Below are 16,468 nucleotides of genomic sequence, written 5' to 3'. Positions count from 1 at the left end.
TTGCAAGAAGAAAAAACATTATAATAGAAAGAGTAAGAACAAACTTTATCGAATGCACTGCTAAGTACTGAGCAATGCATGAATGGAAAACTTCCAAGAAATATCACACAATTAAAAATCAAAGCAATTTCATTGGAGCAGAATCTTCTCAAACATCTGAAACACATATGCATGGAGTGGAAATTATGAAGGTCAAAGCTGCATTAATCTGTAAATGTTTGTCTAGGTATTTGGTGTATGTTGGGGCTGTATAGGGTGTGTCTGTTTGTGGTGCAGGTTTGAGTTAAAGGAGTTTAACCAAAAACAAGTAAATGAAATCACACTGTCAGGTTTCAACCATGTTTAAATAGTAATCAAATTGTAGATTCTGATGAATGCACATCTGTAGAGCTGAAGAGGATCCCAGAAAAAAATAAATAAAAAAAACTGATGCAGTGATAATTGCTGACATCTTTATGAGCTAAACTAGCTGATCTTTTGCAGATTGTTTCCAAGGTAGAGTTTAAGGTTTTTCAAAAGATAGCACAAATTAGGGATGAATTAATAGATTTGAACATTGACATGAAGAAATCTTAGATCCATTTATTAATTCATATCTTTAATATCCATGGATGATTTTTTCACCTAAAGCCAGAAAATAATTGTTTGACTCCAACCCCAAAATGTTCTGTTTTCTGCTTAAAAAGTGTGAACTAAAATTAAAATTAAAAAAAAAAATCTGGGCAATATTTTCATACATCTTTGTAGCAATAAATGACAAATTCAACACCACGTACAACAGGTTTAGTTTATTTCTATTAAAAGCCAACCAGTCCTCCGAGTTGTTGGAAACAGAATACTACAACAGTTTTGACTTAAGTATACAAAGTGCTGCTATACCGTAATACATCATCCATAAGTGTGAAGATCACGAGATGACCATACTAAATTAAGATTCTGAATTTGCTTGTTGAAGTGTTATAGTTTGACTGATAATGAAAGCCGGCATGATAAATGCATTTTTCTGCCCCCCACTCCAGGCTTAAGTTGTGTGAAAACCCTTGCTTTGACCTTTCCTTTTCCTTTGATGATGCTGGAACACAGCTCAGGAACAATAACTGCACTGTATCTACAGCTGTAAGGTGGCGGACGTCTGTGACATGGCGTTGTAAATGAAGGTGTTGCTGAATGGCACAAACTGGTGGGTGATGATCTTAATGGCCTCCTGGGCAGCTGACCCTAAAAGAATAATCAGAGAGTTTATCAGCATTACATGTTTTTTTTGAAAGGCTCTTTATAAATATTAAATCTATTCCTGAAGAATGCTAAAATATTACCTCCCAGAAATGCAGCAACTGTGTGAGGCTCTGCTGCTCCATACCGACAGCTATAGATCATAAATACAAGTTAATATGAAATCAATTTTAAACTCCTGAACTACAATCAGTGATTCTAGCAGTGAACAAACTTACAACTCATGTACGTAGTCGTCTTTGATGTTGACATTAAGGCTGTACTCCTGTAGTAAGCTGTTCACACAGAGCTTCAGTTTGCTGATATCCTCCTCTACTTGGTAGTTATACACTCCTGGAGACACAGGATATAAGAAGAAAAAATAGAGGAATCAGTTAAGTTTACAGGCAGCAACAGTCTTCAAGATCATACAAAATGAATCAGACTATGTTGCTGTAGAGTATGGTTATTTATTTCTCTTGTAACACCACCCATCCTCTTTCAGCTGTTTTGCTCTTTTGATAATAACTTTAAAAATAAAATGATTCAGAGTTCAACGCTTGATCAGCATACACATCACGTTTTAACTCCTTCAGTTAGATGGAACATGCTGGTGTGCTTTAAGAATGGCTAAACAGCTCCCCCTTCTGTATAAAACACAAACTGTCCAAACACAAGAAAACATTTTCTTTTCCCAAGTGTAAGTTTTCACATTTACATTTTAAATTTTGTTCAATTCCTTAGAAGAGGATTCTATAGAAACTTCGACACACCTGGGTAGCGGGAGTGCTGCTGATAGAAACGATCAACAACCCGGAGCATGAGGTAGAAGACCATCTCACTGTCTGGATTGTCCATGCATGAGGCTGAAGATGAAATGACACTGTTAACAGTTGTATTTTGACATCACCAGAAAAAACTGAAACACCAAAGTTAAAAACCAAAGAAAGCAAAATGTAGAAGACTGGAAACATTAAAAAAAGGAGAACATATAACTCCAGCTTACTGATTTCATCTTTATTGACTGAATCTGCACAATATTCTTCAGCTAGAGATCTGCAGCGCACCACCCTCAGGAAGGAGGAATTCTTACCTAGATCAAAACATAAATACAGTTAGGGACTAAAGGTACAATAGTAGTCATAGACCACAATATGTTACATTCTTTTTCACACTGAGAAGGATCCAGAGAGAATACTCAGAAAAGGCATCACAAATCCAAACAGCTGCTACTCTGAGAAAAAAAAAAAAAACGTTTGAAGACACGGTCATTTCAAGTGATGCTAAAAACAGTCTTAGATTTATCGCACCAATTTATTCTGCATTTTTGTACAAAGCATATGCCTGTCACAATCATGCTTGTACATAAATGTGTCAAAACATTATCTGTGATCTTTTCACACTTACGTTTTGATCATCCATGGTAAAAACATCACATTTTATGATCTGTGTAATTCAAAGCTGCCTCCTTGTAAATAACAGCTGTTCATAACTTATTGAAAATGTACTTATGGAGTGTGTGACGGAATGGACCCCCCATCTCTGTATCTTGTGATAGTAAACACCCTGCATATTATGTTTATCAGGTAAACAGGCTTGAAATCAAATTTGTAAGTATGTATCAAATGATTTAAAATAATGATTTAAAAACTGTTAAAACGTTAAAAAGAATAGTTTACTTACAGAACAGCTTGATGTCCTTTTCAGAGATGCTCTCTGGTGCCTAAGGAACAGTTAAAAAAGTATTTGGGATTAACTTTGAAAAAACATTTTAACTTACACTGTTTCCAACTATACATAGAAGAAGCTGATAGAAAGAACACTCTTTTGAGATCTTATTTAAATACTTCAATATTTTATGTAAACTGTCCATATTTTTGTGAACTTGGGTTAATAATATTGTTTTATTCTTTTTAAAGATTCTTTATCTTTGTTTCTTACATTGAGAGCGTCAAAACTTAAAAAGAAGAAACCTGATTCAATGTAACAGCATTGTTTAAATGTCGTCTGGGATTTTGACCTTGCAGAGCTAACTAGCCAGTCAAGACACATCTCCCTGCAAGGACAATAACGGTTCATTGTTGTTTAGTTTAACCTGTCTGTTATTTGACCTAAGAAAACTAGAAATCATGCGAATGAATGAAATCCCTAAATGCTCTCCGAAGGGTAGGTACATGACTTTTAAACTTACCTTTCCAACAGACTGCAATAGACAATCTACGTGCTTAGAAACAGCTGCTGCATCCTGCATGGCCTTCTCCCTGTAGCTGAAATAGGGCACACATATTCCAACACTATTAAATCATGCACTGTGAGAGGAGATAAAAAACATCCTCTACTGAATCACATAAAAAATGCATTTCTACCGAACACTTCAAGTTTCTTTACAACTAGCTAGCACATTTACATTCAACACTTACACATTTTGAAGGTTGATAAATTTTTGGGAGTCTGCGATCATATCTGGGATAGACCCCCGAAGTGGTAGACTTCCATGGCCTTCGTTGAGAACAAACTCTTTGACAGCTCGCAGCATCACCCAGAAGGGTGGAGTCTGGTAAACACACACAAACAGAATAAATTGTAGTTTAGAATACTACCCAAAATTTATTCCAATAACACTTAAATCAAATGATCATTTAGTATATGTGAATTTTTAAGTCGGTGTCTAAGGACAAAATGGAGGGCCAACCTGTGATGTGATGTTGTTACACTGCTCACTGTTGAAGAGATCTTCAACAGCACCAGGAACCTGCAGGGAAAAAAACATTGTGAAAAAAAGTCTCACAAGACTTCACTGCTGATAATGTCAGTAAAGGAAACAAATTGTTTGTTGTTAGATTTTTGAGAGCAGAGACCTTGGTTGGGTTTAAAGCAGTATTGACATTTTTAATAGCTTCCTCAAAATTTTCTTCATCTTCTGGGACACCGTTCTCATTTTTTAGAATCCCTGAAGGAAGACAAGACAAAAATCAATTACAGCCGAGTCTGAGTTGTAGGACGAGGGCACTGAACTTCCCTAAAAATGCAATTAAGAATTCATCAAATACCTTCCCGTATGAGCTGTCTGAAGGCTTCTTTCTCTTTGTAATTTTTTGGTGGCTGAAAGTTGTGCTAAAAAAGAAAACAGTGGAGTAACAAAGATCAACATTCATAAAATCAGTTTGAGACATCTTGGCAACGTGGTGCTATAAGGAAAATAATTTACCTCACTGAGCCACTTCTCCAGGTATTTAGCAACAACGATGATCCACGGTGTGTGGCTGTGGTCCTGAAGATTGAACAAAGAATGAAAAGTGGTGCAATTTATGTTAGTTATTCAATTTTTTTCAGTTTACGCATAAATCAAAAACATACAAGTTTGCTGAATTCAAAGTGCACACCTTTTTGTCCATGCTATCAAGGTCATAGGTCTGAACATGGTTCTTGAATTCTGCAAAAGGCTGGTCTAACCTCAGGTCCTCTAAGGCATTGTCTGGATGAGATTCAATCACTGAAGAGAGAGGGTGTCAAATGAAGAAGTAGTGTTATGCAATTCCTTTTCATTAAGAAGGTGCTTTATGACAAGTTTTGTATCATTTGTCGGTAGCTGCATTTTCCTGAGCTCGTGTTCCAAAGTGAAGTGAGAGCATTACACAGACATGTGCAATACCAAGGCAAAGGTGGAGAATATGAGCGGTTTCATTTGTATAAATGTTACAATAAAAATTCAAACCAATCACAGATCAAAGTGAGGAACTAACCTGTGTGCTCCTGTACTGCCAGCCTCATGTAGCCGATCAGGCCGTAGGTCTTACAGACTAAAAAGGGTACAGAGGCACTCCACAGAAGTGAACCTAGCCTCAAACACGTGCTGTTGAATGTTACAGAAAGATTTAATGGTATGACAATGAAACTAGAAAATATTGTCATAAAAGCAACAAAACATGCAAATAAATGTTGTGAAAAAGTATGAGAAGAGACCAAGTACACACCATACCTCTCAGGCAACTGGACACCAATAACTATGGTAAACCTGTGGAAAAACTCTGGATCGTTGTCCATGAGTTTATCAGGACTCTGCAGAAGAAACAGAAACAGAAAATTAAAATTTAAGTTTTTTTTTTAATATATCAGAGCCATAAAACTTATCAATACAGCTACATATCCAAACTTCATAGAGGATGTTGTATTAATACCAGGCCTATTGACTTCATATGCTTATATGTGACCATCCATACATATTGCTGCATTCCTCAGGGCCTGCTTTTCCATCCTTATACAGTTTTAGTGTTTAAATGTTTTCTTCTGCAAAATGGGCATGAAATAAGTGATGGAAATAGAAGAGGTTTGATTTTTTTTTTTTACTCCTTTCTGATACATGATTATGTGTGACAACATCTGTGTCAATGTACCAATATGGAACCACACTGACCTCCTCGACAAAGTTTCCAGATACGTCACTGTTAAGCTCTTGTAGCAGCTCCGTAGCAGCCTGTGCTCTGTTCTGCAACATCAACATCAAATGAATGGCAGCAGTGTTATACATGTGCACAGAGGTTTCATACAAATGACCAAGAAAGCAGAATGATGCTGAGAAGTGCATAAGGGAAAACACGCAACAACTGTGTGCAAGTGCGTGCTCCTGTACATAAAAAATGTATAACATTCATCTACCCAGCATGCCATACCTTTCCAATGCTGTTGTTGGTAAGGAAAAAGCTGTAAGATAGTAAAATAAGTGTTAACACATAAGTTGCACAGACACACTGTTTTAAGCCTGTTTCAGCATTGACAGGGAATTGTCCTACTTGTTTCCAACATCTTCTCCAGAAACTGTGTGTCCATCAACTATGGTAAATGCTCCAATACCTGAAAAAAAAAAGAGATTAATCAACTTTAAGAATCATCAGGACCTGAAACATTACCAACAACACCTTACAACAATACCTGGAAGCACAAGGTTTTTCAGGATCTCTGTCCCAGTTGCTGTGGCGTTAATGAGACACACATGTGCGTTCTCCAGGGCTTCCTGACCATGGTCCCCCCAAAGCCTGCAAGAGCACACATACAGATATGTTCTGCCATCTATTTTGCTTCTTTTCTGGAGCATGCTGAGCAGAAACAACACAACTAGTGACCGTGAGTGGCAAAAACATGCCTGATATTAATTTCACATTTAAAAGCTGACAGTCTATACCGTGTTAAGATGAAGGTGGTCAGTAGACAACATTTTTATGGAGAAGAACAAGCACATATCAATCGAGAGGACACAAAACCTCACTATGTGACTGTGAGCTGGGCATAATAACTGCTAATGCTATCGCCGATGCTCTCTTATAATGCAGAAAGCTAACACTAGCTAACCTCACACTCCCACTTCTTCGGGATTTCTGCTACATCTTATATAGGTCTAAATCAGCAAGCACACATGAATGACGGAACGGGTACATAGGGATATATTGAATCTACCTGAGCTGCCTGTCGTATTTCTGTTCTTTGGTGGCTTTGGTGGCTGCCATAGTAGCTTTCCAATGAGCGACATCCAGAGATGCAGTTTTACTTCCGCAACACCAGATTCGACACAATGACGCTCGCGCAATCTCGCACTTTCGTCACAGGTTTTTTGGAAAACGGAAAATAATCAGACTCATTATTTTTTCCAATTGTACAAATAAAATTAAGTTAATGTGTCATTGTGAAATTCAACAAAGCAACAGCTGTGACACATTTAATACTTCAATATTTGGGATTGAATATTTCTTTCAAAGCACATTAAAAACATTACTATTCAATCTTAAGCACACTTCACCTTTTTCATCATCAGACTGTCATTTTGCTGAGTAACCGTCTCCCTTTGTTTATCTGCAGTTAATTTCAACTGTTACTTTAACTTCTGCCTTACATATTTCTTTAATTCATACACATATTTTGTATTTGAATTGAGTAAAGCTTATTCTATTCTATGTTGTTAAATTTAGTACATTCTAACTCCAATTTATTCCACTTTTAACAAATTCAGTTTTACTTTACAGCTGTCTTTTTTCACTTGCTCATGATGTAAGTTTTATCTTATCTCATCTCTTATCGTACATTTTAGGGCTCTTAAAATCTTATCTTTGTTAACATTAAAGTTTTGTTATTTTAGTCAGTCATTCCAAAATCTTGAGGACTTATTAAGGGTAAAAAAAAAAAAAAAAAAAAAAAACTGTAAAGGATCACAGTGTACCTATCGCAATAAATAAACAAATAGAGAGAAAAGGAAGGTACGAATTTTCACTTTTTAGATCTACATTTAATGGGACGGTTACTTTGTATTTGCAATTATTGTAATTTTCTGAAGCTGAGAGGACTGTAAATTTTTGAATATGTGCCTTGGCGATTTCCTCTTATTGTTTCCTTATTGACGGTATTTCAAAAAATAGGTTAGACAAAAGAACCAAGAACAAAACTCCTTCAATCCGACATTTAGCTTCAGTGAGAGTAGACAGGATAAGCCTTCTAAAAAATCTCAGACAGGTGGACTGTGTGTGGGCGTGGATGGGGGCGTGTCAAGAATCAGAGGATTGTCCTTCCCCCTTTGCCACTTCATAAACTTCATCAATAGCTGCACCGGCTGATGACCGTGTCCGTCCTCCACGTGCGTGCCCGAGTGCTGGAGTCAAACAGTGGGAGCTTGGCCGGGTTTAAATCCACTAACAAGGACAATGACAGGGAAACACTGGGGATATGGAAAAGATGACGGTAAGGTCTCCCGGCATCAGCTACAGACAGAGTCTTGACCAGTCTCCCATCCGTCGTGGAGACAATTAACCCTTTGTCCTACGCGGAATGAGTAGCCTATGGTATTGTCATTCGTTGTGCTGTGGGCATTGCGTGTTTGATCCCGGGGGAGTAACGTGGAGGAGTCACGCTGTTAATGCGAGATTAGCTGCAAGTCTAACGGGATGAATGCTGTAAACTTAAGCTGACTTTTAATTCGATTAACCATGGTCTCTAAATACTGGAGCATTGCAATGTATCAGCATCTAATTGAGGTATTGTTAAAAAACATTTCAAGAGAAGCAACAAATATATCAGACTGAACAAGTCTTGAGGCTGGTTGTCCCACCTTTAGAATAAAGATGCACAGGAAATATCTATAAATCAGTTTAATCGCACAAACAGTGCCTTTTTAACTTTAAAAATGTAATATTTTGATCTGTGAAGTTCCACATTTGTATGAGTTTTACTTTGACATACATTTGATTATCAGCCTTTAAACCAGAGCCAAATATTGCATTTCAAGACTTATTGTGTTGAAACCTATAATGTTCTGTTTGTGTTTCCCTTTTCCGATCAGGTCCATCTATCTGGCACCAAAACTTCCCAGTGGCCCTGGGGGACCGCCAGTCTCCCATTGACATCATTCCTCAAGAAGCTTCCCATGACCCCGACCTGGGCCCCATTGTCCTAAACTATGATCACTGTACCTCTCTCAACATCTGCAACAATGGACACTCTGTTGTTGTGGAGTTCGATGACACTGATGACCGTTCAGGTGAGAAATATCGGGTCTTGACACAGGAATTAAGTATAAACAAAATCAATCAGATTTGCTCTCGATGACGTCACATTTAAATGGGGATGATATAAAAATGATCATCAGAAATGTCAAAAGATAACAATGTTTGACAACGGTATGATGTGTGTGGTTATTTAATGATTATTGTCTGTCTAGCTTTTCCTGACTAAGGTCATTCATGGGTTCATGGGTAATATGAGCACTTATATCTCTACATTACCCTCTTGCTGTCTAAATATGTCTGAAAGTTTATTTCCAGTAAACACACTCTCGAAAGGTGCTATTACCTTGATTTTTAAAAAGTGCAAACCATCTGCATAACTGACCATAATCAAAGGTTACAAATAAGCTTCTGTTTATGCTGTGAGCAAATGCAGCCAGCAGTTAACTTAATGGGTATCCATCGGCTGGACAGAAATATAATAACCCAAGGTGATATAAATAGTTATCATCACTATATTCACTTTTATCATCGGGTGGATCCGGTTTAACCACTCTATCATTACCATGAATAATAAGCTGAGAAATGTGGGGCTGTTTGTCTCAGACTGTTTTCACTGAGATAGTGAGTAGCTAAATCTGAAAATGATAAATGAGAGAAGAAATCTTTATGATTACGCTAATGCACTTTCTTAGTAATTCTGTGTAGTTCAAACAAGGTACCCAAATCCCCTAAACCTGCTGCTGTCAGTATGCCACGTGCTGCTTGGTTTGAGTGTACACATACACATACTCACACGTGTTCACAAGCTCTGCATAACTGAAGGAAGAAGATTAAAAGAATATAAATATGTTTCATCCGTGCAATCCTTGAAATTTAATTTGATACCAGTATATTATCCTGCATATTAAAGTGGCAAGCTCCCCCTCTCTGGTGGATCAATGTTTTTCTGTCAACATTTCTTTTGATCTTTTTTTACATTATAAAGTGAATCAAGCTTATAGAAAAATTTGTATAAATATGACTTTTTTGTTTAGAATGTGTTTTTTTTTTAGAGAAACATTATTTCAATTGGGAAAAGACATCCTTTGAAAGACATCACACGATGGAGAAGCACATAAATCTAACACTGAGTGAAACTTTGTTGAGTTGGGCCTGCAGGCTAGCCCTCACAGAACCAACGATTATTTTTTTGCATACAGAGCTCCAGCCTCAAACATGGCCAGACTTGTACTTGTGTTACCCCCCTGGAATAGTTTGAAAGCCTCTTTCGTTGTTGATCATGTATTGTGTGCAGAGCACTTGTGTAATTCACAAGCTTTAAATGCAAACAACCAATATATTGTTATCAATACAGTATTATTTTGTCTTTTAAAGGAATGCTTTTGTCATGATTGGAATAGGAAAAAATAAGCTCATACTCTATACATTAGATTTGGGTCATCACCTCATTGATAATAATACAATTCTTCATACTACATCTTAAGGGGAGATCACATTTTTCATGCCACTGTCCTGTGTACTTAAAGATGGACAGATAAGTGTTTTTCTCCTACTGCCAGTCATGCCTCGCTGACCTGACCTTTACTGGAATGGCCTGTTTGTCAGAAGGATGTCAGCAGCATCACAATGAATTTAAATCAGACCAGACCAGTGTTTTTACCCAGCAGGGTGGACTGGATTTTCTGTGCTTTCCTGATCCTGGGCTGAATATTTAGCAGTTACAATTTACATTAAAGTTTCTGTTAATCCATGTCAGGAGATAATCCTAAATGGAATGTTAAACCAGCTTGAAAGTAGCTTTACTTGCACTTTATTTAGCATAGGAATGGTTATTTGTGTCTTAAGCTAAAGCCCCTGCCACAAACTCTAATGATAGATTTGATGGTAAATCAGACAGTCTGACTGTTAAAGTACACACGCCTCTGCTTTTACAGAGAAATGCAATCTGCTGGGTGTTACCAGGTTGACTCATCCTGTGGTGGTTTCTCCGTGTAGAATTTGTTGGAAAGCATTTAGTCTGACACCCACAAAGAGAAAGAGTGGGAGTGTGTGAAAACAGTGTCTTTTATTTATGCTGTTTTATTTTTTCATTTTATCTACAATTTCCTGTCCAACAGTGATCCAGGGAGGCCCCCTTGACAACCCCTACAGACTGAAACAGTTCCACTTCCACTGGGGTGGAAAGGGCTGCCACGGCTCTGAGCACAGTGTTGCAGGAAATAGTTATGCATCTGAGGTCAGTGTCTGACATTTGAACACAGTAAAATGTGTTCAGGTATAATTAACAAACACTACACAACACATTTTTTTCCCCTAAGATTTGTAGAAAAGCATATTCGGTAAGATGGTTTTGATAAAATTCAACAAAAAAAGATGCTATTGGTGGCTCTGGAGTGAACACAATTTGCTGAGGTTTTGTAATGGTTAAAAACAGACCATAGGTGTACCCTGGCACAAAAAAACTAGCACAGGGTGATGTCATTTGTAAACAGATTACCATCAAATTATGTATTTGTAACATATTTTAATTTAATAAATCACAGGAAAAACTCCACAGTAATCTGTTTTAAATGGTTAAAGTGCCTGTAGAGTTTAGTCAAGTCAACCTTGAAGCAGTCTCCTATTCCTTGTTTTTTTCATCAAAGCTTTATTGGGGGAAGCTATGACTGTATAATCCCTTGTTTTCTATCTTCCATCTTATTTCCTCCTTCAGCTTCATTTAGTTCACTGGAATGCTGTCAAGTACAGGTCGTTTGGGGAGGCTGCAACAGCTCCTGATGGCCTCGCTGTCTTAGGTATTTTCTTAGAGGTAAGCTGTTACGCTGTTTTTTATCCAAGAGCTGCCTCTCCAGTTTGTTAGGTCTTGGATGAAGTCATGCTCAAACAGAGGAAACGTCAGACTCACTTTTTTAACTATTTTTTTTGTTCAAGACCATCCATTATTTTGTTCTAAGGTGTGAAAAGTAGGTGGGAAACCAAGTGGATGCACACTTGACATAAGATAAAAGCATTATTCTCAAGGCTGGCATATGATTGTAAAACAGTGGCTTGAAAAATCGAAGATTTGTAATTTGCATGATTTGCCATTTCAAGTGCATTTGCCAAAAGAAGACTGGAAATAGTTTTTCTTTAATAGTCAGAACTCTTGTTAAAAATCCATTTCCTCAGACAGGGGATGACCACAGATGGCTCCACACAATAACAGATGCTCTCTACATGGTGAAGTATAAGGTAATCTGTGATTTTTACTCTATCTAAATATGATTAAAGCTCTGCTTTTAACACTGTGTCAGTGAAACAAAAGCTTTTATCTATGGGTTTCTGTTACAGGCAAGTATCACAGACTTTAAAGGTTTCAACCCAAAGTGCCTCCTTCCCAGCAGTCTCCACTACTGGACCTACCTGGGATCGCTGACCACGCCCCCACTCCATGAGAGTGTCACCTGGCTCATGTTAAAGGAGCCAATCGCAGTGTCTGAAAAACAGGTACGTGCATCGTTGACCACAGTGTTCACTATTTTTGTTTTATGTACAAAGTTATATTAAACAAATAAAACCCTAGAACACATTTAAACATTGACAATTGTGTTCCTTTGTTTCCTCATTTCATAAGGCTTTTTTGACGAGTGTTCCTGTAGAATGAGGAAATTTACTGTCAAACATCATATCTTTAGTTATTATTTCAGATTATGTAGCAAAGTCATTAACAAAACTTATCTTACCTACAAGCCAGTGATAAATCCCACTCTGCAATCAAAATATATGATTCTTGACTGCTCATTTCTAATTTTAATTGATTTCCCTTGAAATAACCACTCCATGTAATTATCTGCATCGTTGTTTCTCATAATATATTGAAACCACTTTTGTGACTAATATAATGGAATCTTACTCAGATATTGTAAGATATCTCTGAAAGTTAGAGGGCTGTGAGACATTGATGCTACAGCTGATCAGTGAGTCGTGACACCCCCGCCTCCTGGCTTGCATAATCTCAGGCTCTCCTCCGCAGGGCTCCAAGGATCCACTGCCAGCTTTGTTGTCAAACTCAAGTTCAGCATCACTGGATCAGTATGCCGAGTTTGAGCAGTTGTGGGGGCGGGTGCTTGTGGGGTTTACCTCTGTGCTGTAGCATATCCATAAATATACTGCAATGCTATATTTAGACAGCAGAGTGAAAGCAAGCGTCATTGATGGGAGATTCTGTGTGTGGTGTGGACTTGTTTTTATCCGCTGCCTTCAGCTCTAAATTCAATCAGAAAGTTTACGTCTGATAACCCCTGGTTGTTGACAAGTTAAGCTGACTTGCTGGATGTGGGTAGCACATGCCTTCCAGGTCCCCAAGGGAGCCAGCCTTGTGGAAACTGCTGCCGGCCTCTGGATTATACTTTGTTGATCTTTTCTAGTCTAGTTCTCCATATTTAACCCCAGTTCTGTACACGAGGAATGAGGAGTTATAATGATGGTGGCCCCTCGGGTGTAGTCAAAAACAATCTGTCTCTAAACCCACGTTTTTAACATAGTTGGGGATGAAGTGTCCGCTAGGCACAACCTATGACTCCAGGATTCAAGCCTTTGATCCCCCCCAGCTGATTATCCTGATGGATGGATGGCTGGTTGGGTTCAGGGCTTTAATTGAGAAATGCTTGCATAGAGACATAGCAGGGAAAGAGCTTATATAACAGGTTATTATCCTGCTTCTTGTTTCCTCTTGTAAAGAAGGGGTAGAAATGGAGATAAAGGGGGGACAGCCCAATGAGAGGTTGAGAAGTGTGGTTGATTTTTGTTTTACCCTTTTAGAAATATAGTATCTGTTGGCATCTTAAGACAAATACAAAACATCAGCAAGTCACACAAATGCCCAGGAAGACATGTTTCTTCAGAGCATGGTCAGTCCTGTATACACGGTCCTACTGCTATAAATACTCATCAGTACATATAAAATGCAATTTAACAAATATTTCCCAACAAATGTCCTTTTAGCTCCTGTTCTAAAGGATATTTTATAACCCCTTATATTCTTGGAGCTAGAAAGAATGGCTGTTGCAACGATCAGGGTGTTTCCATGGGACTCGATGGGTCTCATCCTTTAACATGCGAACAGAGACCTATGTGGATACATTTTGCACCCTGAGCCTGTTGAACACAGAATTAAATGACTTAATCTTCAAGTGGAGTTCTTAACCTTGCTTTTTATCTCTTGCTTTCTATCTCTCTCCCTGCAGCTAGGCAAGTTTCGAATGCTCCTGTTCACTGGAGAGGAAGAGGATCAGAGGATACGCATGGAAAACAACTTCAGGCCTCCCCAGCCTCTCAAAGGCAGGAAAGTCCGTTCCTCCAACTAATATGACATCAAGAGATCTGAAGTCATGGATAACAATAGCTCTTTTAGACAGCAGCGAATGCATTAAATTGAGTGTACTATTGTTTTTACCTCACAGTAGCTTGTCCTGAGAATATCTGATTGTAACTAAACTGTATGCTGTCAGCACAGTTTGATCCATTTTTCTTTGAAGTCAGAAGCTTCAAGAATACTGGGAGAATCTGTTTCTGAATGGTTTAGGGAAAAAATAAAAAGGGATATATTCTATTAGTATTCAAAAAGTTTATTTTCATGACAACTACCATTATTTTTGTAGGCTTCATATCAATGACATATCTGTACTGTATCAACAAACAACATGCTTTTATAAGAGGTTAATATATATAACTGTCTGTAGTTTAGTTTGTGGCTGTTTGCAGACTTGTGTCACAGCACTCCTGCAGTCTGCAGATTCACAGTCTCGGCCTCTCTTGCTGATCCAGACTGATCCCCAGTTGATCTGGTCTATTGCTGGTGGATTCCCAGCCCTTGTGGCCATTGATCCCCTTCAGTCCAACAATACCAACTGGAGGTGGGATTGGATTAGTGCTGCATTAGTTCTTACTGCTCTGGTCGGCCTTGACGGAGAGCATGAAAGTCTCAGGTTCTTTTTAGTGCTCGACAAACACGAGAGTGATTCTGGTCATACTTTGGTCTCGCGCTGGATTGTCTAAACTCAAGTAGCCGTTGCTTGAGTGTAGTTAATTCAATATTTCATCCGGCTTCTACATTTTATTTCATGTGTTCTTTGACTGGGAATTGAACTGCTCAATGCCTCAAGTGTCACAATTTTTAGTGTGTTTTTTTCCTTAAAGAGAAGGTAAAGCACACAGTAATTAACATTCACTTCTGAAACTGCACTCGTGAGAAAAACAGTCACACTTGCAAATACCTTACAGAGGCCCCAGTGCTTCACTTGGGTGAGTTATGGAAACTTTATGCAATGTTAATCCAGTTTCTGTTCTTGGAATTCTCTAATTCAGAGGAATGGCAGCTTTAAAGTTCCTCTTCAACAAAATGTAATGAGTGGCATTCATGATTGTTTTGTGCATTTGATGTGGAAAAATCATTTAAAAATGTAATTTACATCTGATTTGAATATTTTTTGTAATGCATCCAAAATCATGTTTGCTGGATAAAATAAATTTCTGAATGACCTCTATGGGTTTTTGTCCTTTTCTTCAGTCCTATTTCTACATTAAAATGTATTAAGTCTGTATTTATAAATTCTTCTGCTCTTAACTAATCACTTTAAATTTATGTCCTTGTATTCCACTAGAATTGGCACTGTTTCAAAGAACAGAAGGTTAATGGTGGCAGTGTTGGAGCATAAACTTGCATCCATATATAGCAACTGATAATTCATCCTCTCACCAAAAAGCATTTCTTAATATCCCTTTCTCTCTTTTATTTATTTTTTCAAGTTTTTGTAATTGAACCTTGTACCCATCAACAATGTTCTTTTAACAGAAGAAGTGTCAGGCAAATGTTTAAACTCTCTCACTGATCACAAGCAGTAACACTGGGCTGCAGGTAATTAGAAGCCAGACTGTAGCCTGAAGCGCTGAATGAAAGTCAGACAGAACATAAACTGTGATCAGTCAATTATTTACCTGCTGTTTTCACTGAACGATTTTGATTTGGTCCTAAATGTGTTAACAGTTAATGCTTATTGTGAGGCATGTTGTTACTTGTATTGAAAAGTGTGATGTAAATAAAATAAATTAGATCAAATGCATAAAAAAGTTAAATGTTTTGAACTATTTTGCCATATATTAGAATCCTGAGACAGCATTTCACATCAGCAAAATGCTGAAAAAACATCTGCTTTATGAAAAAAGATGGCCATGTCAAAGTGCTAAAAGCTGCAGTTCATCAAGTTCATCATAGCCAGCTGCAGAAAGACTGAAAGACCATAAGCACTTCAAGCAAACAAAGTGGAATTTTGCAGCATTGAAAAACATGTTTACAGGTTGGTTTAAAAAATGGCACACATATGGGGGTGTCCTTTTTTTCTTTTTTTTTTTTTTACTCAGCAGTTGAGATACTGCTAAGATCAAAAGTTTGCCCAATCAAAGGCTCATGACAACTCACATGACTGACAGGTTGGGCACCCTGTAACTGTAGCCTGCCCCTAGAGGGAGCTCCTGCAGGTTGCACCCAGAGAAGGTCTGACAGGAACCTCTGGAGGCCGCTGCTGGGTTCTACCAGAGGAGCTGCAGCAGGCCCTGAAGAAACTGCTCTGAAACCCACAAAAACTTCAAAAATTTAATGTATATTCTCCTTTATCATCAGAAATTCCTTCAAAACTAAGGCTGAGGTAAATTTACAGACTATATTAGCCTGGGTCAATTATTCAGAAGTACTTAAAGTTACCAATTGAGTTTAAGCTAATGATCAGAAACAC

At 37.9% G+C, this 16,468-nt stretch overlaps 2 protein-coding genes across 2 annotated transcripts; one reads left to right on the top strand and one right to left on the bottom strand.

The window, feature by feature from the left end:
- Positions 1 to 773: 773 nt before the first annotated feature.
- Positions 774 to 6,792, bottom strand: nae1 (nedd8 activating enzyme E1 subunit 1). Its single transcript, XM_074666202.1, has 20 exons — positions 6,664 to 6,792; positions 6,142 to 6,245; positions 6,003 to 6,063; positions 5,883 to 5,913; positions 5,627 to 5,698; positions 5,192 to 5,271; positions 4,956 to 5,065; positions 4,596 to 4,705; positions 4,421 to 4,483; positions 4,263 to 4,326; positions 4,071 to 4,162; positions 3,905 to 3,964; positions 3,633 to 3,766; positions 3,404 to 3,479; positions 2,896 to 2,935; positions 2,219 to 2,305; positions 1,986 to 2,078; positions 1,452 to 1,566; positions 1,317 to 1,366; positions 774 to 1,218 (listed from the first exon to the last, which is right to left on the bottom strand). The coding sequence occupies exons 1-20, from the start codon at positions 6,711 to 6,713 to the stop codon at positions 1,109 to 1,111; spliced, it is 1,602 nt and encodes a 533-aa protein (XP_074522303.1). The 5' UTR covers positions 6,714 to 6,792; the 3' UTR covers positions 774 to 1,108.
- Positions 6,793 to 7,777: 985 nt separating this feature from the next.
- On the top strand, positions 7,778 to 15,217 carry ca7 (carbonic anhydrase VII). Its single transcript, XM_074666207.1, has 7 exons — positions 7,778 to 7,935; positions 8,534 to 8,731; positions 10,817 to 10,935; positions 11,413 to 11,508; positions 11,868 to 11,930; positions 12,030 to 12,185; positions 13,925 to 15,217. The coding sequence occupies exons 1-7, from the start codon at positions 7,899 to 7,901 to the stop codon at positions 14,042 to 14,044; spliced, it is 789 nt and encodes a 262-aa protein (XP_074522308.1). The 5' UTR covers positions 7,778 to 7,898; the 3' UTR covers positions 14,045 to 15,217.
- The last annotated feature ends 1,251 nt before the right edge of the window (positions 15,218 to 16,468 follow it).

Source organism: Halichoeres trimaculatus, unplaced genomic scaffold (assembly GCF_033239565.1).
Source record: "Halichoeres trimaculatus isolate MK-OKI-2021-1 unplaced genomic scaffold, fHalTri1.1 fHalTri1_scaffold_3, whole genome shotgun sequence".
In the NCBI taxonomy this organism is placed as follows: domain Eukaryota; kingdom Metazoa; phylum Chordata; class Actinopteri; order Labriformes; family Labridae; genus Halichoeres; species Halichoeres trimaculatus.
This window is presented reverse-complemented; position numbering and strand designations above follow the sequence as displayed.